Here is a 24,704-nt window from a genome sequence, read left to right on the forward strand (position 1 = left end):
TAAATATTTATGAAATATAACATGACAGACAGATTTTGATCACTGAATGGTTGTGATGGGTCACAGAATGTTTAGAAGTTGTGAAGAGTTTGACAATTTCACTGAGAATCAACTCATCAGTTTTGATCAACAAGCCATGTGCATTTAGTCATTGTGCAAATTGTAGACACTTATTCTTTTGCACACATGCCAAAACACATGCAGTTTGCTTAAATAAATAAGTAATCCAAGTCTGATGTGAACAAGAAACTAATTGTTCAGAGATCTGAACTTAGAAAAGTAAATAAGAGAATTGAACCAAAACGATTGAGGATTTTTTTTTTTTACTTGAATAAGAGAGCTGCCCTGCCCTGCTGAGCTCCGCTGACGTCATGACCCCGCCTTGTTGAATACAAAGGGGCGTGTCAGACTTTACGGAGGACTATTTAAATGCTGCTGCAGGAGGTCCGTTGACTGAAGTGTGTGGAGAGATTTTTGCGCGGTTTTTGCGCTCAGCTGTTTTAACCATGGACTTTTACGATGTAAGTTGTTTTAAGACAAATGTAGAACGCTCTGTAGTCTGATATTTGATTAAATACTTAATAACAAGGCTTTGTCAGTTGTTTATGTTTATCATGTCTGGTAACCTGCACTTTGCTTGTCACGTTTTACTATTCAGGGTTTGTGTGGTTTTAAAACATTTTAAAGCAACTTTTTTTTTTTGTATTTTTAAGTTATAAATCAATAAATCATGTTTTTATATAGCCTATATATTTGCATTGCTACTTTTAATGTCAACACCATGTGAAATTAATCAATCTACTGTTATTTTCTGCAGCACATCATTTTAGACAACAGTACAGACTCCGGGTCTGGGGATTTTGATGATTATGAACTTTGTGACCTTACGGACAACAATGACTTCCCAAAGATCTTCCTCCCTACTGTATATGGGATTATATTTGTCTTGGGAATCATTGGCAATGGACTTGTGGTGCTTGTGATGGGCTTCCAGAAGAAGTCGAAGAACATGACAGACAAGTACAGATTGCACCTCTCCATCGCCGACCTCCTGTTTGTCCTCACTCTGCCCTTTTGGGCTGTGGATGCGGCCAGCGGGTGGCATTTTGGGAGATTTCTGTGCGTCACAGTCAACATGATCTACACTCTGAATTTGTACAGCAGCGTGCTGATCCTGGCCTTCATCAGTCTGGACAGATATCTGGCAGTTGTCCGTGCCACAAACAGCCATGTCGTCAGGAAGCTCCTTGCAGAAAAGGTGATCTACCTTGGAGTTTGGCTCCCGGCGACCCTGCTCACCGTGCCCGATCTGGTCTTCGCCAAAGTCCACGATACGGGCATGAATACGATCTGCCAGCTCACCTACCCGCAGCAGGGGAACATGGTGTGGAAGGCTTATTTCCGCTTCCAGCACATCATCTTTGGCTTTCTGCTGCCTGGTCTGATCATTCTAACCTGTTACTGTATCATCATCTCGAAACTGTCTAAGAACTCCAAGGGTCAGGCCCTGAAGAGGAAGGCGCTGAAGACGACCGTCATCCTCATCCTCTGCTTCTTCATCTGCTGGTTGCCTTACTGTGCCGGGATCCTGGTGGACACTCTGGCGACGCTGAACGTCATATCTCACAGCTGTTTCCTAGAACAGGGTCTGGAGAAATGGATCTTCTTTACTGAGGCACTGGCGTACTTCCACTGCTGTCTGAACCCCATCCTTTATGCTTTCCTGGGAGTCAGGTTCAGTAAATCTGCCCGTAACGCTCTGAGCATCAGCAGTAGATCGAGTCACAAGATGTTGACCAAGAAAAGAGGCCATATATCATCGGTATCTACTGAGTCCGAGTCATCCAGCGTGCTGTCCAGTTAATGGACACTTTTGTACATAAAACTTTCTGACATGGATGACTAAGCTTTCTTTTTTTTCTTTTTAAAAAAGGACTTTACTACACTTTTTTTGTACATTGTAAACTCTTTATTGTGTTGATAATTGTTATTTTGTACGACTTTATTTTCTGGTGTTTTTATTCAGCTACTTAAATTAATATTTTTTTAAATGTTAGTACTTTTTATTGCAGGGCCTAAAGGCAGAGCCTTGACAAAGTCTGTATGCTTGCAGAAGTTCTTATCAGGAAATGTTGCATAATATTTGGTCTTATTCAGAATGCGTAGTGTAAATTATTTGTACATAGTTCATTGTTTGCCTGTGTGTGTGTGCTGTGCACTTAGCTTTTCCTATTTTCCCCATAAGCTTTCTGATATTTATTAAAATGGTAGCTCACACTGTACATTTTTTTTTTTTAAAAAGTGTTGTAGAATTGTAATTTAATCATGTCACAATTGTTGCATGTTGACTTCTATTTCATAATAAAACATACAAATCACCACTTTTAATGAGGTCTGACATAGTGTCATCTTGTGCATCTCTCAAGTGGCCATACACACACACACACACCTCCACCCCCAATCTCTCTGTGGGGGTGGGGTAGAGCTGAAGGTCTGTCAAGTTACCAAAACAAAAGCTCCACCTGATCTCCTGCTGAACAGAATGGCTGAGGAGAGGGTCTGTAATTTTAAGAACATCTGTGTTCTTTAGCGTTTTAAGCAACTGCTGATACAAGACACCCATCAACCAACAAAGGGACAGAATTGGCTTTCCCTTGGGATTTCTTGTTGTATCAGATAACAAGCAAAAGAAGTTAATAAGGTAGTTTGAAGATGTAAAGAGTGAAATAATAAAATCTGCAGAATGCAAATATGTTTTTGCTGAGAGAAATTATTACATTTTCAATCTCACAAAAGCCTTTCAAAAAATGTCCCACAAATCAAAACATACAATATTTTATTTGTTTTATATAATGAGGTCCAAGGCGGTTAAATATATTTTATACTCCACTTCTTATTATTGTAACATGTCTTGATGTTTCAGCTTTATTATATACAATATTTTTTACTAATGATTCTAATGAGTGTGATGCTGTAATTTCCGCTAAATACCAGCTCTAAATTAAATTGAAATCAGCATAAATCTATATATACCAAAAAAATCACTTTACATTAATGATAATGCATAAGGATCTTTTTTAATTGAATGGGAAATGGGGTGCTTAATTGTCATGAAAATTACGTCACAATGCAAAAATACAATCTTAAAAGCTACTTTTTATATGCTAAACAGGAAAGAAGAATTCCATTTCTTAAATGATGACAAAAACAAAAACTTTTGATGGGAATTTTCTTCTTTCTTAAGATTCATCATATTACTGTTAATACTGTATGAACCAGGTACTTTTGACCTCTGTTTGCAATGCAAAGCGATCAGTCATCAAGCTGTGGTCTATTGCTTGATGAATAATAATCAGGTTACAGAAGCAAGTTAGCAGCCCTGAAGTACCTTACACCATTCATGCAGAACATTGATATTCACAAGGTTTGTATTATAATGACCAAACTCATGTTTAATACAGCAGGTTAAATTACCATTTCTAAAGACTCCAATGTGGTGTGAAGTACCCTGCATCAGGTCTTTAAGGTTTATGGTTATTTTTCACTGTCTGCTCTCACAGTAAGAGGCCAGTAAAAATAGAGAATTGGGAGCTGCATTTTGTTCATTTAGAAATGTCCTGGATGGTTCTGTCATTAGCATGAGAGCTGTTCTCAAAAGCCACGGCACACCATTAACACTCCATTGAGCTCAGCTGGACCATCTATCCCATCTCTAAGCCGCCATTTGAAAAGAGACCAACCAAAAGGAGCTTCTGGAAATCTGCTGGGAAAACCCATTATCAAACCCCACTTAACTCAGAGTCAGAGAAACCTCAGTCAAGCACATCACAGGTCAACAACAGATGTTAAGTTCATCCAAATACCCAAAACAAAATGAGTCTGTTAAATGATCATTTTAAAAGAAAATAATTATGAACAAAAGATTACAAAAGCTTTTTTTTTTTTTTTTTTTTTTTTTTTTTTTTTACAATAAATTATTTTTTTAAAGTATCTCAAATGTGGTCAGAAATGTGATCAACCTGTTTATAGATCTGCAAATAAAGCTGTAAAAGGAGCCTTATTGCACAGAAGGATGATTAGACTGTATTTCCTATTCTTGCCATTAACTTATTATTACATTTACATTGTTTTGACTGGGAGATCAGGAAGGTTGCTTCCTGCATTACGACCTTCTGTGACCAATAGCTGTTGTAAGACTTTAAAGCCCTATAACAACTAAATACAACTAACAGAAGTTGTTGTCTGTAACTCAGGAGAAAGGGTGTCTTGAGGTTACTGATAGTCTGAATAACACACACACACACGTTTACATGTTTTTTGGGGACTTCCCATAGACATAATGGTTTGTATAGCCTGTACAAACTATATAGGCTATTATATCCCCGTACACTAAACCATACCAATCACAGAACACTTTCTGTTCTTTTACATTTTCAAAACACTTCATTTAGAATGATTTATAAGCTGATTTCGTCATGGGGACCAAAAAAAAAAGAGAAGATATTTGGTCCCCATACCGTAGGGAATACCAGGTACACTCCTTTTTTTACAGTCTATGGTACACACGCACACACGCACGCGCTCGCGCACACACACACAGGTTTACATGGTTTTTTGAGGACTTCCCATAGCTAACCATACCAATCACATAACACTTTCTGCACTTTTACATTTTCAAAACACTTAATTTAGTATGATTTATAAGTTGATTTCCTCATGGACAGCAAAAAAAACAAAAAACAAACAAAAAACAAAAAAACAAAAAACAAACAAAAAAAACAAAAACAAAGAGAAGACATTTGGTCTCCATAACGTAGGGAATACCCATAGACAGTAAAACAGGTACACACACACGCACGCACGCACGCACGCTCGCGCACACGCACACATACACCCACACAGGTGTACATGTTTTTTGGGGACTTCCCATAGACATAATGTTTTTTATACTGTACTAACTATTCTATCCCCTTACACTGTTACACTAACCATGCCAATCACAGAACACTTTCTGCACCTTTACATTTTCAAAACACATAATTTAGTATGATTTATAAGCTGATTTCCTCATCTGGACCAAAAAAAAAAAAAAAAAAAAAAAAAGGGAAGACATTTGGTCCCCATAACGTAGGGAATAGCCTACCAGGTACGCACGCACGCACGCACGCACACACACGGGATCATAGTCTACATACAGTATATGCACCTATTAAACCCTGAACAATAAACAAAGAATGCAGTTTTTATTTTATGCTGGACATAATGTGTTATTTCACTGCTATTTTATTTGGACGAACTAAGGAGATCGAAAGAGGACTAATTTCAATGAGAGCGCGCGCGGATAAAACAATAACTAGGAACCTTTTATATGGAGACGTGTTCTACACGGTTTAGCAGGAACGTTGTGAATGTGTAACAGCAAAACACTTCCACCTCTTTTCCACATGTCCTGCGTTCCCAGTGGCTGTCATTGCACATCAACACAGCTGAAATTTTAAATATTCAGCGCTTTTGTTTCACTACATCCGACCAGAGCTGAACTATGACTAAAGAAAATGTTCAAGGGTGAGAATCCAATCTCATTGTTTTCGTCGGATGTTCAATATTTGTGGTCATGGCATATTAGCTTGCCTTGCTGCTAGCTCAGTCTAATAGAGTTGCAGCTGATTGCATCAGCAGTTTAGGGATCTTTAACTATGACAGCTGAATAGTCTCTTTAATAAATGACAATTGGAGCTAGACAATATATTAGAAATCTTTTTGCAACAGTGGTAACTTTTAGCTGTGAAATATCTAGTCTTAATAATTTAGTTGGGTGTGTATAGAAGAATAACACTATTCTCCAGTCTTCAGTGTCACACGATCCGTCAGAAATCATTCTAATATGCTGATTTGCTGCTCAAGAAAAAATATTGCAGAAAACTGTTGTGTTGCTTAATATTTTTGTGGAAATCGTGATACATTTTCCAGGATTCTTTGATAAATAGAAAGTTCAGAAGAACAGCTTTTATTTGAAATAGAAATCTGCTGTAACATTAGGCTATAAATGCTTTTACTTTCACTTTTGACCAATTTAATTTGTCCTCGCTAAATAAAGTATTAATTTCTTAAAAAAATAAAATAAAATCATACTGACCCCAAACTTTTAAATGGTTGTTTATAATAAAAATAATGATTAATGTGCAATTTATATTATATGATTTGTTAAAATGCCTCTCCAGTATTCAAGTTGGAAAAATCATAGAAATTAATTGATAAAAAAGTTTTGCAACCCAACATGACCTTTTACTTTTCAGAAAACAAAGTGAAAGTAAGAGCCACAGTTTAACCGCAGACATTGAAATTGAAAACGGCAAATACATTGATCATTTCATTTTAATTATTAGCAGTTGAATTATAATTATAGATTATTTCTATAATGCTACGCTGTTCCCAAAGCAGTGTTACGTGAACAATACTGTTTATGGTTTAATATATAAACCGTAATTTGATGCGTCATATGATCACAGCTGCTGTCTGGAGTGGTGTGGAGGGCATCTGAAAGCTCCACCCTTATTTTTATATCCCTGCTCTGCCCCGGGCCTTGTGTTTCTGTGTAAATACATAACCACAAATCTGGCACAGGCCTTTAATTATCGGCAGCCTTCTCATTCTCTTCTATCTGCCCCAGTGCTTCCAATTTCCTGTGAGCAGCAATGCTTTGGTGGACCGTCATCCGTGAATTCCCTTGAAAACTGCTCATACCTTCACTGTGGCCCTTTACGTCCTTCGCTGCATTACGTGCTAACGCATAATATTGAGGGGGGAGTGGGGTTGTTTATTGCCCACTTTGGCACGGTTAAGGCCTCAGCAGTGCCTGCGGCTGGACCATCGTTGCCTTGTTGGCCGCGGTAGTGCTTGGGAAGACATTCACAGATCCGTTTCTGTTTAAACTTCTTCAGCACTGTGTGTGCACAGGCACTTGATCCTGTGTTGCCTGAGGGCTGCCATATGGTCGCCTGCCCGGATTCTGCTGTTTTTGGGGGTGCTTTGTACATCAGAGTTGGATAAAGAGCAAGACTATGCTCTGGATTCATAGTTTCTTTGTTTTGTTCTGTTGTTTGGAGCAATTAGTGTAATAAAAAATGTCTGGAGGTGGAGGATGGGCTTGTCCTGCTCATGTTGTCGACCACCTGTTACTCTTGTGGTTTCAGATTAAATGGTGGCATTCATTGCAGTGCCATATTTAACATCCACAGAGAGAGAACTGAATTTAAATTTAGCAAATGAGTGATTAGTAACGGGACGTATTTAAAGTGGTTGGTCGGTCGGTCGGTCCTGTAAGCCGGGAACCATGTGTTATATGCAGAGAGTTTAAAATGGTAATAGAGATCACAAGGGCATGTCATTTCCATTAGCCTATGCCCTGTGATCAGTTTACATATTGTTGGGGTTTCTGTGTAATTGTGTTTGTTTTAAATAACTGTTGTACTTCTTGGTAATCCATCTCTGCCATATTAACTAATGATGGATGGATGGAAGTCTTGGTAAATGTTGGACTCACTTGGTTAATGGACTTGGTCAGCCAAATGTCTGAACTAACCTACTGACCCAGGGACTCTTGTTTTAATGCCAATAAGGAAAGTATTTTAAGAGTAATTGATTTAAGTTTTATACCAAGACAAATAGTATCTAAATAAGTGCTTTTTAAACAAGCTTGTTTCTTGCCATATCATTTAGAGGAAATAAGCTGGTGTCTGTTTTTTTTTTTTTTTTTTAAATTGCCAATGCTTATAGAGAACAGAGTGTCCAGTGTCCAGTATATGTAATAATAGTGAATGAAATGCCCAGAAAAATCAATATGGGTTTTGTGTATTATATATATTCTCAATTTTCTCACATTTTGTCAGCAGAAGATTGGGGTCTGTTTTTAAAAGTCTCTTATTCACACCAAGGCTGCATTTATTTAATCAAAATACAGTAAAACAGTAATATTTTGAAATGTTATTACAATTTATTATCTATTCTATTGTAATATATATTAAAATGTAATTTATTCCTGTGATGCAAAGCTGAATTTTCAGCATCATTACTCCAGTCTTCAGTGTCACATGACCCTTCAGAAATCATTCTAATATGACGATTTGCTGCTCAAGAAACATTTATTATTATTATTATCAATGTTGAAAACTGTAGTGCTGCTGATTAATATTTTGTATCATTTTATATATATATATATATATATATATATATATATATATATATATATATATATATATATATATATATATATATATATATATATATATATATACACACTGTAAGTATAAGTAAATGGTTATTATTCAGTACAATCTAACACTATAACATCACAGTGGTTTCACTTCAGCATCTTTATAATGACTATTACTTAGCTCTGTTACTATTTGCAGATGTGATCATTTGGGCAAATATGAACTGAAGAATCGGTCTTGCCAATATGAATCTCATTCAAATCACATTATAAAAAACTGAAAAGCAATTAATTTTTTAAAATGTATTATTATCGATCATTGCTGCCACTTCCACTCAGGTAGGCCTACTCATTCCCAGCCTTAAACTGTTATATCAGTCTATTGCTACAGTATGGGACAGTCATCGCGTGAGTGATATTACAGTAGACAGACATCACACTTCCTATACTGCTATAAATGGACTACCTAGACCACAGGAGCACAAGCAAAAATCACTGATGAAAGTTTAATTTAGCCTCTGTTCTTTCTTTGGCCATGCTGCAACAATAGATGAAAGACACAGCAACTTAAAAAGCCAGCGGGACTCTGTTGGTTGGAATGCTTTCCCCCCATCTATTAGAAAAGCTTCCCGGAAGGAAGCTAAAAAAAGGTAGATGGAAGTTTGACAGAGCTGTTTTTTGTTGTCTTCCTGTTTCAGAGCTGGCGAGGAGGAGCAGCAGGCCCAGTCCAAGAAAGGCCTGAAGAAACAGCAGAAGGAAGCAGAGAAAGCAGCGAAGAAGGCAGAGAAACAGGCCAAGCTGGTGAGGCGACACAAACCCTGCCGCTGTTCTGCCCACCGTTGCCGTATGGAGGGGCTGCCTTCTATTGTTCTCTAATTCCTGTTCTAACAAATCTGTTTATATGCTCAAACATAGGGCCGTTTCTGCTTCCAGAAAATGTTTCCCCAATATTTTAAACAGTCAAATCAACCTTATTAAACCTTGGCTTATTTTGTTTGCTTAATGTGTTATTTCACTTGAAGTGAATGAAATTGAGGCTGTTAGGTATAGAAGTGCATTATGTTCAATAATGTACTAGCTTTTTAAAATATTTATTTTTACAATATATTTTATTAAAGAATGAAATAAATAAGTTGTTTACAGAGGGATATATATATATACACACACACACACACACACACACACACACACACACACACACACACACACACACACACGTATTTAAATAATAATAAAATAATACATTTAACAAAACAAGTAAATAAGTAAATTAAAACAGTGCAAAGCATCCAAAAATACTCTTGTTCAAATATTGTACTCTTAAAGTCTTTACTAAACAGTTTTTTTTTTTTTGTGGCATTTGTGGAATGTTTTGTTGATTAATTTAAGTGATTGACACTCAAGTACACAAGATTCATTAAACAAGTCAGAAACAAGCAGAACAAATCATTATTAAATGAATGCATTGTTTGGAATAATTTACACAGAATCCACTACTGCTGTAACTGCAAAACTGTAATTTTATTTTAAATTTTAGAACTTGTGTACTTGTAGAAATAAGTGTTTTGTGAACTTGCAGTGTTTGCCTTTCTACAGAATAATCAGCATGTGTTTTATCTTGATGTTTTCCCTTTACTGTTGAAGTTTTATTGAAATCAGTTCCTCTGTTTGATTCAGGCCGCAGAGCAGCAGGATGCTGATGAGGATGTAAGTACTGTTCACTTATTCCGAATATCACATTTCACATGTTAAAAGACATAGTGTAATATATATTGGAGATATATATGATATATATGAGAATGGGAACTAGACTTTTTTTGATGCACCATAGAAGTGGTCCATATGACTGAAAACATTAGCGTTGTGTAAGTCATTACTCACTGAATATCTTAACAAAACCCTATCAATGTTAGTTTCGTTTGTTTCTTTAGAGTTTGATCTTTTTCAGTAAATCTGTTGATCCAGTTCACAAAATCAGTCTGAAAGATTTGTTCATGAATTGAACTGATCTTGTTCTCACATTCAACTTATTGATGAACCATGGTCCAATGGACCAGGTTCTCAAATTAGCAGCTTACTGGAGTGGATGATTATCAGTATTCGAAATTTAGAATAAATTAACTAATTTTGGTCTGTTTGACGTGGGATAGAGTGCTCATATGGACTTCTTTTATGATACTTTTGTGATACTTTTGCTTCTTTCTTGAAACTTGAATGCTTCAGTACTCATTCAAATGTTCTCTTTTGGTGTTACAAGGAAGAAAGTAAGTCACATGGATTAATGACATGAAGTTGAATAAATGATGACAGAATTTAAAAAGAATTCTCTGAACTGTCCTTTAAAATTCATTACCATCCCTGTCGTCGTCTTTTCTCCTTTCAGGACTTTGCCAAGGATCGCTATGGGATCTGTCCTATGGTCCAATCCCAGCAGAAACTGGGTCAGTGTCCTTCTCAGTTTTTAAGTGGAGATTTAGGAGGGCATATCGCTCCCACAGGATGAAGATAGACAGGTTTCTCTGTGCAAAATTACCCATAAAATGATAATTAGGAATGTCTTTAAGCTTAAGATATGATATAAAGCTTTCGGGATCTCCCAGACGTCCCCTTCAGCTCTCCCTGATGTTCCTCCCCTCGCTGTCACACATAATAGTCTTGAATAACAGTATGAGATAAATCTCGGATGAGGAGTTAGGTTGACATCACTCCCAACTGTCCGGCTTTGAGTTTTTAAGCTCTGCTGCTACAGAACAAAGTTGTCTCCCACCAGCATTGATCTCGGGCAGAGATAGACGAAGCTTTCATGTGGGTGGATTCTGGATCAGCCAAACGCCTTGAGCACTTTCACTGGGGCTAAGCGGGAACGCCCCTTCTCCGCTGCCTCTTAATAAAGTCTAAATGTGAGTCAGCGGAGACAGGGTGACTCTGGGTTTGTCAAAACGGAGTAGAATTCACGTGATGGTCACCTTTCAGACGGGGCTTGTTATGTTTCATATTTATTAGCCCTCCTCCTGGTGGCTTTGTAATCCGAGTGAATGTCTTTGTGGAGCTCTGTGGACAAGGGGGAGGCCTGTCATCTTTGATGTCTTTTCTCTGAGACTCTCTCTCTCTCTCTCTCTCTCCTGGATGGAGGCAGACAGGGCGTTGGTGCGTGTCCAGGACCTGACACCCGAGAAGGCAGAGCAGCAGATCTGGGTGCGTGCCAGAATTCACACCAGCAGAGCTAAAGGTAAACTCCTCCTCGCTGTTACACAAGCTCATCTGCTGCTGGAAGTGTTGCGCAATTCATTTCAACACGTGGAAGCTGCTCTTACTAAAGCTCAAGGGTTTCATATTTGACATTACTGACATATTATTACAATTTATAAAAACTTAAAAGTCATTATGGTCATTATCATAATGAAAGGTACGGAAAATGGGTTTGTATCATATAAAGAAAGATTTTGAACAGCATCCTACCATACTAGGCATGCTGTTGTTAGCGTACACATCATTTATACTGGGAAGGTTCAAAAGTCTTATAATACCCAGATGATTTGGGGTACAGTCACATTTACCTACACAGCAAAATTATGTGATGTGAAATGCAGTCATCTGAACAGGAATCCACCCGAAATGGAATTTCAGCAAATCATTCCTTCACGCGGATTTTGCATTGAATTAAAATTGGAAATTAAATTTAAACAGGCAAGTCTGAACGACCACTATAAAGCTGCTTAGTTTGGAAGTGACCTCTGAGTAAGTGGTTCTTCATCCAGTCACTACACTGTTGATAATGGACAATGGACTTTCTTTGCACACAAAATGTTGTTAACATGACTGCACTTTCCTGCACTTACCAAAATATGAATGTGAATACAGTTTCTCAGAATTTTCCAGTTTCTCAGTTTCTCTTTCCATTCTTAGTGCGACACATGAACAGGAAGTAATGTCTGCCACTATTATGATCTGTATTGATTTATTTAATCAGGCTGCCAAAAATCAAGGTATTTTACACAAAATTAAATTAACAATACAAAACAACTTGATAACATGTTGCCACTCACTGAATAAACAAAGTATTCACTACAATTTATTTTAAACATAGCCATTGTGTACAAACAGCACCCATAAACATGATCAAATGTGAAGTATGCAATTAGAGCACACTACATTCATTGGCTTGTCATGCCACAGTGGAGTGCACCCAAAATGCCCTTCCACTTTGAGTGTGTCAGTTTTGAACATGTTTTCGTAGCATAGAAACGTTTATTGTTGCATACTTCATAATATACTTTTTTTGCAGTATAAAATGTATATGTAATGCACAGTATGCAGTAAGCTATATGTTACTATTCAACTTCAAATCTAGACATATTTATTTTTTACTTTATTTTTATATAACTTTTCAGAACAAAGACAAACAGTAACATACAGTCAACATTGCTTCATGGGTATTTACATGGAAATTATTTAAAATGTGGCATTTAAAGAAAAAAAAAAAAAAAAAAAAAAACTCTTTCCACAATCAAGATTAATGCAGGTAATGAGAACCATAGGGGATATGGGTGCCCCCAACATGTGCCTTATCTTTGCCAAATTTATATTTGGATGAATTGCAATGGCGATGGTGGCCTGTAAAAATAGTGGCCATTTTCACTATAAAACTGACAAACACTTTCTGTGTTTGCGTTTTGTTAATAGTAAATGTCTTTAATAGAAACTGTTCAGTCTCCTCAGCTTAAGTGAAACTTTGTGGCTTCTCCTGTCTTTCCCACACAATCCAAGTCTGATGGGGTCCGCACGTACACGTCTGGTTTAAGAGTGCAGTAATGAATAAACCATGTAGCATGGCTATATCACTAACATTTCCTTCCAGGACAACTTCCATGTCAAGAATCATTTAACCTCCAGCTTCCCTCATTCTGTCAGTGTGCTCTGGGCTGAAGAATGTCCTTTAACACAACAACATCCTGATTTGCTCTGTTTTTAACTATCTGTCAGGCTCTGAACACTGAGGGGGGACTTCAAAGAGTCTGGGTGGTCTCTGATCTTGACCTGATCCGTGTCAGGTTTACACAAATCGGAGTTTGTTCACTCTCAAGGTGTCTGATTAGCAATTTGGTGACAAGTCTGGACTACGTACATTGTCTTTCAAAGAGACGTTCGGTCTGTTGATAGCTGAGTGGTGCCAGTAGATTTGGTGCTTTTATTTAACTCCTCTGACTAGCATTGAACCAGACAGCTCTACAATAATCTCAGACCTTAATCCTAGTTTGTTAGAGGTGTCTTTGACACTGTCCTAATATGAAAATATTCTCAAGTAATTGGTTAATAGATATACTCATTCTTAAAGTTCTGGTTTTGTAATCAGAAACATCTACTACATGAATGTGTTAGTTTCTGTTAAGACACAGGAAACGGTATTTGCAAAAACATTATAGTGTGATGTAGCACGCATGCAGAGTGAGATCCCTTTGGAGATTGGATTGTGAAATTGAACGTTATTATTATGTTGTGTTGTGTTGTGTTGTGTTACATTGCCATTCAAATGTTTGGGGTCAGTCAAGTCTTTTATCCTCACCAAGGGTGCATTTATTTGATCAAAAATAATCAATTTTAAATTTCACAATTTAAAATAACAGTTTTCTGTTTGAATATATTTTTAAAATGTAATTTATTCCTGTGATGGCAAAGCTGAATTTTCAGCATCATTGCTCCAGTCTTCAGTGTCACATGATCCTTTCAGAAACCATTCTAATATGCTGATTTGGAGCTCAAAGACATTTATTATTATTATCAATGTTGAAAACTGATCCTTTTTTCAGTATTCTTCGATGAATAGAACGTTCTAAAGAACAGCATTTATTTGAAATCGAAATCCTTTGTAACATTATACGTGTCTTTACTGTCACTTTCAAACAATTTAATGCATCCTTGCTGAATAAAACTATTCATTTCTTTAAAAACAAAAATCCCAAAACATTTTGAACACTAGTGTTATGTGTTATTAGTGGCTCTTTGTCCTGGACAGTAACAACCACCCTGGTTTTAAGGTATGTTGAGGTATGTTTACTGACAGGTTGTTTTTCCTCTAGGGAAGCAGTGCTTCTTGGTCTTGCGTCACCAGCAGTTTACCGTGCAGGCCCTGCTCGCCGTGGGAGAACGTGCAAGCAAGCAGATGGTCAAGTTTGCAGCTAAGTGAGTAGGCTATGTTTCCTGTCAAACAATGGTGGGAAAAGTGAAGTCCTGGCAACTCATTCCATTTTACCATGTTAAGTGGCGATCGATAAAGTTTCACTTCAGAACAAAAGCTCCATTTTTGCAGTCGGAAACAGCTTTCCCTCAACACCGTAATGGGTCGTTCCCCTTAAAACAACAAATAGTAGATACATCAGAGAGACAGAGATCTACTTTAAAGTCTGGCCTGAATGAATGACTCTGGGTTCGGGGTCAAATAGAGGGTTGTGGGACAATAGGACCAACATTCAGTCACAAATACAACACTGAATGGTATATATATGGTAGACAAGTCACTTTGTTTTCAAGTCCACCTTCAGTCTTTTAAGAGGGTCAGAGGGTTTGCTGCTTAACCGTGTTAACATCCTCTGTTTGCTCATGCAGCATTGAATGGAGGTTAAACTCTATTCACTTTATCAGTCGTGAATTAGGAAGGGTGTTGTGGTCTGGGGAGTTCCTTTCTAGTTCTTTACGCTGTTGATCTTGTTTCCCTTTGCTTGCGTTTTAATGTAATTGTTCTTGACTCAAAGGGTCCTGGTTGATATCTGTGCACTTGGTTATTTGTTATCTAACTAAAAGATTTCACCTCAGCAGAAATCTTAGATGAACGTTTCCACACATCGCAGATCATTGGAGCAGATTTTGTGTTTTGTAGAGAAACTTCCTCTCTTTGTGTTACGTAAATGTTTGTGACGGTTGGAGAGTTTCAGTTAGGGGATGTTAAAGAAATAATCTAGTTGCCACATAAAATGCCCTTTTCTTTTATTGTTGCAGCATGTTTAACACACCCAAATTGTTCCATCAAACACCCCATTTATTTGATTTATGTACCTGTTAATAAACATTTTAGAGTACCAGAATTATCTAAAGTAATGATATGGCATATTTTAAAGTAATGTAGATCAATATTAGCTTATGCTAAGATGCACATTCCCCATGTCTACCTGAAATTCTGTTTGAGAGCAAGCACACATTTATTAATGTATTTTTATATTAGATTTTATATTGCTTGTCAAAAATATTCTATTTATTTGTTGTAAATATTTATATTTAAATAATATGTTTTCTAAAAGCAATAATCAACTTAAATGTATTACAGTGCACATTACATGGTTATTTTCACATCCTTTTACCATGGTAGAATCTACGATAGTAGATTTTATTAACCCTCTACGGACACACTAAAGCTCGAGTCGCCATTGGCTAGTAAATGTTTTATTTTACTCACCAGACTTTTTACAATGCAAGAACAATGCAAATGAATAAATATAATATAAAATATAAATTTCAAACACTGTTAAAGGGACACTTCACCCATTTGCATTAAGCTTTGCATTGTTAGAAACCCAGTCATACTATTGAATGGTCGTGCAACACTCTCTCATTTTCCCCTGAGACGGGAGAAATCTGTTATTTACCTCTTACACTTCCTCCTACAATGACGCAAAAATCGTCATTTTGCGTCATTGTAGGAGGAAGTGTTAGAGGGGGGGATTTCTGTTAAGACTACAGACTCTAGTTTCTCATCTTTCCCAGGGTGGGGCGCGCTCACGCTACAGACCTATTACAGATCAGTGGGTGGGACTTTACTCTCTGAAACTGAAAGCAATATCCTCCATCTTGTTTGAAGCTAAGCTAACAGGCGCTGTGGAGACAGATGTAAAGTTATGACAATAGCGGAGGAGAGTGCTCAATATGATATAGAAGAAGAGGATTTCGGAAGTCTGATGCTTGAATCAGGTGTTTGTGGCTACCTTTACAAGCCGCATTATAGCGAAGAGCAGCCGAGGCAGAAGACCTGCCTGCCGCGGACGAGGAGCCCGGACTGGCTCGAGTTAGGGCGGACTGGTGGCGCCGGTGATCTCACTATGCAACTCATAGACTGTAAGATGCAACTACGAACACAGAGATAGAGTCCGTCTGCGGCAAAGAATTTCAACGATGACAATTTCTCCTGGACGAAATCTCTGAATCAGACGAGGACACGGACGTTTGTGTTGAGAACTATCCTAGTTTCGCACCGCATATGTCCTCTTGTTCTGACTGAACATCCAGGTACCATGCAATAATTCACCTTTTCGAAAGAAATACAAACGAGGGGTAATGCACTATATGAGTTCGCCAACTAACTAGACATTTTGTGTGAATGTGAAATGAATTTCAAGCTCTGGTAGTAGCTAGCCTTGTAGACGGAAGAGTGATTTCTCTTATAGGCAGATATGCGCTTTCTGGATTAGTGGGAGTGGCTTGCGGAGCTGTGCAATGTGGTGCATTGTGGGAGTTGTTGTCTTTCATACAAATGCGTTCTGAAGTTATTTTTTGTCTTTTCTCGGTCACGAAGGCACCAAATGCAAAAATTATTTTACATTTCGACTACATATATGACCCACTTTAAATAAAAAACAATGTTCAAATGGGTGAAATGACCCTTTAAATTCAAGTAAACAGTCTGTAATAAAAAACAAATAGTCAAACTACAAGCAATAGCAGAAATGAACAAAAGAACAAAGATGCAAATGAAATAAACAGTGCTTTTCAGGTTTTACATGTAGTAGTTAGATACAGATTAAGTAGATTATGTACAGAAATTGATTAAATGCAATTAAATGGACAATAACACGGCATAGCTTTCACTTTATAAATTAAATATAGATGAATCCTTATTAAAGTTACAAAGGTTATTCAGTCAAGAGCATTGAGTGATTTCTTTTGCCTTAAGTCTGTTGTTTGATTAACATTAAAAACACAGGCAGCAGCAGGGATATTAGGCTGCTGTCACTTTAAGATATATTGCACATTGCACGGATCCAATATACTGTTACACATGCGTTTTATTTCTCAACCGTTTACGTTCACTTAACACGTAAACGACTGTGTTTACTAGAATACTCACCAAGATGGGCATTTTGACATAATTTTGTGTGAAATTGTCCGTTCAAGCGCAAGAAGACGTGAAGGAGAGCTCAGTTCACCTTCGGATTTGCAATTTGCGCACACAAAACTTGCGCTTGAATGTTTAAATTGGCAAGGCTTAAAAACTAGTGCAAATGATAAACTTTCATGACGACATGGCACTGGTCCGATCGGGACAGTGACAGTTCAGTCAACGGTTAAGTGCGCGTGTGTGATTGAAAGTGATAGAGGGTGCTCTCAGCCAGGCGACGGTGTGTAAAGCTCAGCAGACAATGAAATTATATCTGCTCTAAACTTATTTTTTGCCTCTAACTCAATTACAGGTAACTTTAATTGTACAATTTACTATCCATTGGCTAATTAAACATATTTGTAGTCGCCCCTCGTGAAATTTGGTGATTTACTCTCATTGTAGAGGGTTGATTTCTATGTATTGAAATTTATCTTGAATACAAACCAAGCTGTAAAGCCACTCAGTGCTGATGTCCCCCATAATTTTACATGCTTCTTTACACCACTTCACCTCCTGTTCGGGCCATATCTGTGTATAATAAGATTATTAAGCATTGCTTCCTGAAAATAGGATGTTCCAGACCCTGATTAGAGTTTCTTTCCTGGTGACCCTTTCCACCTCAAACACTACAGACAAGCACCATGTTCTTTGAAACACAGATCCCCCTAGATGATGCGTAGTCTTCATCGCTGAAACAGTCACTCATATTTGAAACTAACTAATAGATCTCTATCTTAATTATTAGCCGTGCTTGCTAATCTTCTTCAGTAAATTTAGTTTGAAATCGAATGTTGTTTGACAAAAGCGTATGAGCTCAATCAGAGGGCAGGTCAAACCCACTTGCTCTGTGTAATCCTCTCTTTTATATCCACCTCTCTGTTCAGCCCAGTGTCCTTTCAATGCAGAGCCCATCATGGGCGGCTTAGTGTTCAGTAACCAGACTTAATCAGGACTTATGAAGAGTGTCTGTATGGAGATTGTTTGAGAGAGCCGTGTGAGCAGAACTGATCCCAGAGCGATGTGGCCGCTCTCTGAGCAGCAGCTGGCAGGGACTGGCGTGTCTCATTCTCACTCTCTGGTCTCTCATTACTCCTTTGTAATGACTAGAGATGAAGGTTGCAATCTCAATTTGTGCCGTCTGCTTCTCCAGCAGACAGTTGGCCATCGCTTTTACGTTTGACCTTAGAGAGATGACATGGCTTAGACTTGCCGATCTAATATTGTTTCACTAAAAGGAGTAGGTCATCCAAAATTAAAGTGGTCAATTTCTCACTCTCATGTCGTTCCAGACCGGTTTGACATTATTTAAAATTTTATGACAGATCTTGAATGATAGTTCAACGTGACTATCAGTCAAGCTTTAATAAATAGTGTTCCAATGAAAAAACAATGCTTAACATATTAGTTTGGAATGCGAAGAGGTTAAGTAAATGGTATTATTTCCATCTTTAGGTGAATGCCCTTTATTGCTAATATTTTTTTCAGTATTTGTGGTGGTGAGAAACCTGTGGCCTTTTGGTTTGTGATGTCAAGAACTTAAAATACATACTGTTTAACCAGAGTAAAAGTGATGTGGTTTGACTTCACAACAGCAATGTTTGTTTGAACTGTGAAAAGGAGAACTATGTATATCACGTGGGAGAAATGGTTTGAAAAAAGAATTGCGAAGATACTGTTGCCTAACAATGTGATCTCATGAGTTTCCATGAAGTTGTTCTGTAGTTGTTTCATTTGTGCTTTTCTAAAAGTTGTTTGAAAAACACCTAAGACTTATCATTAAGTCTTAAAAAAAGTTTTATAAAATTAAAAAGAAAAACCTTTTGAGGGACATTTATATTCATTGTATTGTGACCAATACATTTTTAAAAGAGCAAGTGTTCTGTACACTACCGTTCAAAAGTTTAGGGTCAGTAAGGGGATTTATTTTAAACAAAGTGATACTTTTATTGTTTGAATTGATCAAAAATGACAATAAAGACTGCTGTTCTTTGGAATTTTCTGTTCATCAAAACATCCTGAAAAAATTATCAAGGTTTTCACAAAAATAAACTGTTTTCAACATTGATGATAATAAGAAATGTTTCTTGAGCAGCAAATCAGCATATCAGAATGATTTCTGAAGATTCATGCGACACTGGAGTCTAGAGTAATGATGCTGAAAATTCAGCTTTGCCATCACAGAAATATATTACATTTGAAACTTTATTAAAATTTAAAACAGTTATTTTAAATCGTAATATTTCACAATATTAAAGTTTTTACTGTTTTTTTTTGGGTCAAATAAATGCAGCTTTGGTGAGCAGGACAGACATCTTTAAATTAAAAAAAGAATAATAATCATACCAATCCCAAACTTTTGAATGGTAGTGTGAACTCTAAAACGCCCATAAAACTGTATATATGTTTATACAAGATTTATGAATATATATTTGTAATCACTTTTGGAGTGCAGTTTTTGATTTTTCAGGACACTGCTGCCTCATTTCATGTCAGCTGTCCAAATGCATTTTTCCCCTTCATCCTCATGCTGTATTTTTCTGTTCACAGCCTCACAAAGGAGAGCATCATTGACGTGGAGGCTGTGGTGAAGAAGGTTGATCAGAAGATCGAGAGCTGTTCACAGCAGGATGTGGAACTCCATGTTGAGAGGGTAGAGATCTATATTACTATATTAAATAAAATCCATATTACTCTATTAAAAGAATACATCTGATTGTTCTCTGTAAATATCGAAAGTTTAATTGGAAACAATCCTCATCATGGAATATAGGATCTTTGTATCTTTCACCACAATAAGCCCCGCAAAAACCTGTGTAACTTACTTTGTTCTGTGGAACATAAAAGGAGCTGTATAGCACAATGTCTACAAGCTTCTGTAGTTCATGCAGTGAAAGTGGATGGGGACCAGGGACAGTTGAGGTCACTATTCACATTCATTGTATGGAAAAGAGCAGCTTAGACATTCTACTAGATCACTTCTTTTTGTTGAGGAGTCTTGTATTAAAGCTGCAATCATAGCTTAAACTCTCTTTGCTGTGTCTTTGTCCTAGATCTTTGTGATCAGCCAGTCTGAGGCCAGACTTCCACTTCAGCTTGAAGACGCTGTCAGGCCCGAGGGAGAAGGAGATGAGGTGAGAAACAGTCTAGAACAAAACCCAAATAAAAAACGTTAAACAGTTCTCTCAGTTCAGTGTTACGATAATCCAGAGTCTAAGTTCAGTTAGACAGGCTGAGTTAAAAGAAATGCAAGCATACTGCACAGTATATACAGTAACCTGCATAGTATTTATATTTTGGAAAACTGTATGCATTATGCAGCACCAAACTTTTAAACAGTAGTAAGTTACATTGTTGACAGGATTGCATTGTGGTCGAACACGTTGCCTTTCAAAGTATACTCCATTTGATAGCATGTGTGAACGAAAGTTTCATCTTTGTCTATTTTTCTCCAGAAGTTATGACTGATTAAAATGTCTTGTATTCTTTGAGACTTAAGTTACGGCTATCTCATTCATAACCTCCTCACACAAGCGCTTGTCAATGCGGGCATCTGTCATTTTTGCAGTCTCCGGTGTTTTGTTGTTGTTCCGTCTCTTTAGTTTAGTTTTCTACTGTGAAACGAGATCTTGTGGAACAACTGATTAGTGCAAAACAAATTCAATGCGCACGTGCGACCTGCGCGTTACAATAACCGTGCTGCGCGCATACTATTCTGGTGACTCGTAAGATGACACTTGTGTACGCGTAAAAACCAAAGTATACTTTGGGCTTAAGCTGTATTGTACTTCTCATAGCAAATGCAGCTGGTCATCCAGGCATACCATGCATCCGGAAAATTTGCATACTGTGCACAGTATACATGCTACACACTACAGAAATGGCTATTCATAGCTTCTGTCTTTGCCCCTCTTTCTTGACGTCAGGCAGTTGATGGTGTTTATGTAGTAAGACAAATTTAGCTGCGGTTGCTGTCCAGGTGTTCTCTGCAGGGATTCCACAACGTCAGTCAGACAGAGCATCTGCCACCTCATTACGCCTGTGTCTTATCAGCCCAGTCCGAGGATGAGTAGCCTGTTGATCAGTCTTGAGCTTTATGAAGGAAAGATAACTCAGGAGGCATGGGGCAGCCTCTGCAAGAGAAACTATTTGAATCTAGTTTCAAATATACACTACTGTTCAAAACATTTAAAATGTTTGGGTGGGTTTCTTATGCTCACCAAGGCTGCATTTTTTTTAACCAAAAATACAGAAAAAACTGTGATTTTCTATGACATAATAACAATTTAAAATAACTGTTTTTTGTCTTAAAATATTTTAAAAATATAAATTATTCCCTGATGCCACAGCTGAATTTTCAGAATTATTACTCCAGTGTCACATGATCCTTCAGAAATTTTTTTATGTGCTGATTTGGTGCTCAAGAAACACTATTATAAAAAGTGATTAATATTAATATTTTCATAGAAAACATAATTATTTTCAGGATTCTTTGAAGAATATGAATTTCAAAAGAACAGCAATAATTTGAAATAGAAATCATTTGTAACCTTATGAATGTTTCTACTGCGGCTTGTGATCAATTTAATGCACCCTTGTGGAATAAAAGTATTAATTTCTTAAAAAAAAAAAGACTTTTGATCAGCGCTGTATATTATACCTGCATAATTTCCAACTTGTTGCAAACTTTCTTTTTGTAAATTTAGGTATAAAAGTATAAAGAAAAAATAAAGTTCAATGAAAATTATAAATATTTCAAGCAAATATAATTTATTACATGGCTTGGTTGAATTCTAATGTAGAATGCGGTCTGTTATTTCTTGATAACAGACCACTGCTAAGTATAACACACCGTTGCCATGAAAAACAGAGCGTTGCTATGGACACAGAATTCTAACCGTAGAGACGGAACGGACTATTTTCTATAGCGGAAGCAATACAAACTCCTTTTTAAATCAATATTTTGTGTTAAATTATTGATTTATTTGGTAGGTAGCCATGTAATAAGCGGGATAATGTAGAGCGAGGAGGTTGTTATAGCGAATACAACCCCGACAGGCTGATTCAAGACCCCTCCACTTCGACTCGCTCTACATTATCCCTTACATAATATATATAAATATAGATAGATAGATAGATAGATAGATCTTGTGGAACTATATATATATATATATATATATATAGAGAGAGAGAGAGAGAGAGAGAGAGAGAGAGAAAGAGAGAGAGAGAGAGAGAGATATCTTTATTTATATAGTATGCCTATATATATAAACTTTTTATATTTATATATAGCCATTTCTGTAGTGTGTAGCATGTATACTGTGCACAGTATGCAAATTTTCCGTATGCATGGTATGCCTGGATGACCAGCTGCATTTGCTATGAGAAGTACAATACAGCTTAAGCCCAAAGTATACTTTGGTTTTTACGCGTACACAAGTGTCGTCTTACGAGTCACCAGAATAGTACGCGCGCAGCACGGTTATTGTAACGCACAGGTCGCACGTGCGCATTGAATTTGTTTAGCACTAATCATTTGTTACACAAGATCTCAAATTAGTCCACAAGATCAAATATAGACAAATTAAAAAAAAAAAAAAAAAAACACCTTTATTGTTGATCCCTGATGGTCAGAGGAATCATATAGATTTGGAATTACATGATTTTGAACTATTCAGATTTATTTGTGAGCTGTCAACAGAATTTCGAAGAAATTTTGGAGTAATCATGACCTTTTTCTTTCAGGAGGGAAGAGCCACGGTCAATCAGGACACCAGACTGGACAACAGAGTTATCGATTTGAGGGTAAGCCAAGAGTAAAGTTTACAAGTGTTTCCGTCGTTCGGATGAGACGTTAAACTGAGGTTCCCAGTATGTCTTTATTGTCATTTTTAAAAATCCCAGGATGTCCTTCGGAAAAAGAGTAGGGGTGTATCCCTGGCATCCTGGCCAAATTTGCCCAATGGCCTCTGTCCATCATGGCCTCCTAATCATCCCCATATTGACTGATTGGCTTCAACACTCCAATAAGCTGGTGTGTGGTGGGCGTTCTGTTGCAATATGGCTGCCGCACTTTATTCAATAATCTGTTTCAGTTGGAAATACGTCACAACACTGAAGTAAAGTTAGTTGCAACTTCCAGTTCATGCGGACCAATATATTGGGGTCTACATTTTTTTATCAGTTTAATTTTGATAAACGTGACTCAGTATAACAATGTTATATGAAAAGAGTTTTTACTGTTATAAAACATGGATTTGCGAGCATAAGCGTAACTAAAGGTGTCCAAATAAACACGTCGTTGTCTTTGGTGAATCCGGCCAATTGTGAAACAGCTGTATCGTCATCATGTAGCCGCTCTGGAGAAACTGGCCCGACTGAACCAGTACTGTCAAAAGTTTCCAACTGGCATAATCGTTCATTGCAGCGTCTTGTGAAGTCGAACACACCTATTGAGAGAAATGGGAATGCTGTCGGATAGCTTTCTTCAGTTACTACTGTATAGACCTCCTTAGTGTGTCCTCCCTGACTTCCTGATATTGTGAAACGAGTACAAAGCGATAAAGTTCTGAAAAAAAGACGAACCCCAAATGAGCCTGTTGTTCTGATTTATGAAGCCCTGATGATGTGGTTGTAGGACTCGGGCGCTGCGATTGGCCGCCTGTGCTTTGTGAGAGCACCTGTTTCTGAGACAATGTGTCTGTGTGCTTTCACACTTTCATTTAAGTGAAGAAGAGCAAAGCATTAAACGGTTTTCAGCGGTGGCAGGATTAGCTCTGACATAATGAAAGACCTCCATGTCACGCACCCACACACCCCATGCTTTTTTTTTTTTTTTTTTTTCACACACCAAAGGAGATTGAAATCTGGCAGTGTTGTAGGACTGTCACAATGCACCTAGCTCTGAGAGAGCTGCTCTTTTTTGAGAACTTCCAGAAACTGAAGGCAGAAATCTGAGAGTGTGACGCGGGGGAGTCAAACCACAGGACAACAGCTTTTCTCGCCTCTTTGGTTTTCACTGCTGCCTTGTGAACACTAAAGTGATGCACACAGCTCCTTTCTCCACGCCTACAGTGAGAGACGTGTGAGGACGTCAACTGAAACCTGCGTGTTTCCACACTTCACTGATAACAGCTTTGCATATAAACTGTACAACCGCTTAGCTTCACAGACTAGTCACTAAATGTCCTGGCAACGTATCCCCTGGCGCCGGGTTATCATGATCTGCACTAAGAATATAGACAGACTGTCTTAATATGTTGACTCTTTGATATTTATTAGCCGATTAATAAGAGGAAGCCCTGTTGTCCTGTTTATATTACATTTACTGCATGGTTTTAAAGTAATAAA

General features: G+C 37.4%; 2 protein-coding genes across 2 annotated transcripts in view; both read left to right on the top strand.

The window, feature by feature from the left end:
* The first annotated feature begins 457 nt into the window (after positions 1–457).
* On the top strand, positions 458–2,388 carry cxcr4b (chemokine (C-X-C motif), receptor 4b). Its single transcript, XM_079881743.1, has 2 exons — positions 458–521; positions 818–2,388. Exons 1-2 carry the CDS (start codon positions 507–509, stop codon positions 1,862–1,864), a joined length of 1,062 nt encoding a protein of 353 aa, XP_079737869.1. The 5' UTR covers positions 458–506; the 3' UTR covers positions 1,865–2,388.
* A 3,013-nt stretch (positions 2,389–5,401) lies between these two features.
* Positions 5,402–24,704, top strand: part of dars1 (aspartyl-tRNA synthetase 1) — a 29,505-nt gene continuing 10,202 nt past the window's right edge. The window contains exons 1-9 of the mRNA XM_079880450.1: positions 5,402–5,565; positions 8,911–9,013; positions 9,890–9,919; positions 10,596–10,653; positions 11,349–11,441; positions 14,290–14,392; positions 19,905–20,007; positions 20,408–20,488; positions 23,100–23,159. Coding sequence (XP_079736576.1) covers positions 5,543–5,565; positions 8,911–9,013; positions 9,890–9,919; positions 10,596–10,653; positions 11,349–11,441; positions 14,290–14,392; positions 19,905–20,007; positions 20,408–20,488; positions 23,100–23,159 — 654 coding nt within the window. The 5' untranslated portion in view covers positions 5,402–5,542. The remainder of the gene's footprint in view (positions 5,566–8,910; positions 9,014–9,889; positions 9,920–10,595; positions 10,654–11,348; positions 11,442–14,289; positions 14,393–19,904; positions 20,008–20,407; positions 20,489–23,099; positions 23,160–24,704) is intronic.

This window comes from Squalius cephalus (assembly GCF_949319135.1).
Source record: "Squalius cephalus genome assembly, chromosome: 9".
Taxonomy (NCBI): Eukaryota; Metazoa; Chordata; class Actinopteri; order Cypriniformes; family Leuciscidae; genus Squalius; species Squalius cephalus.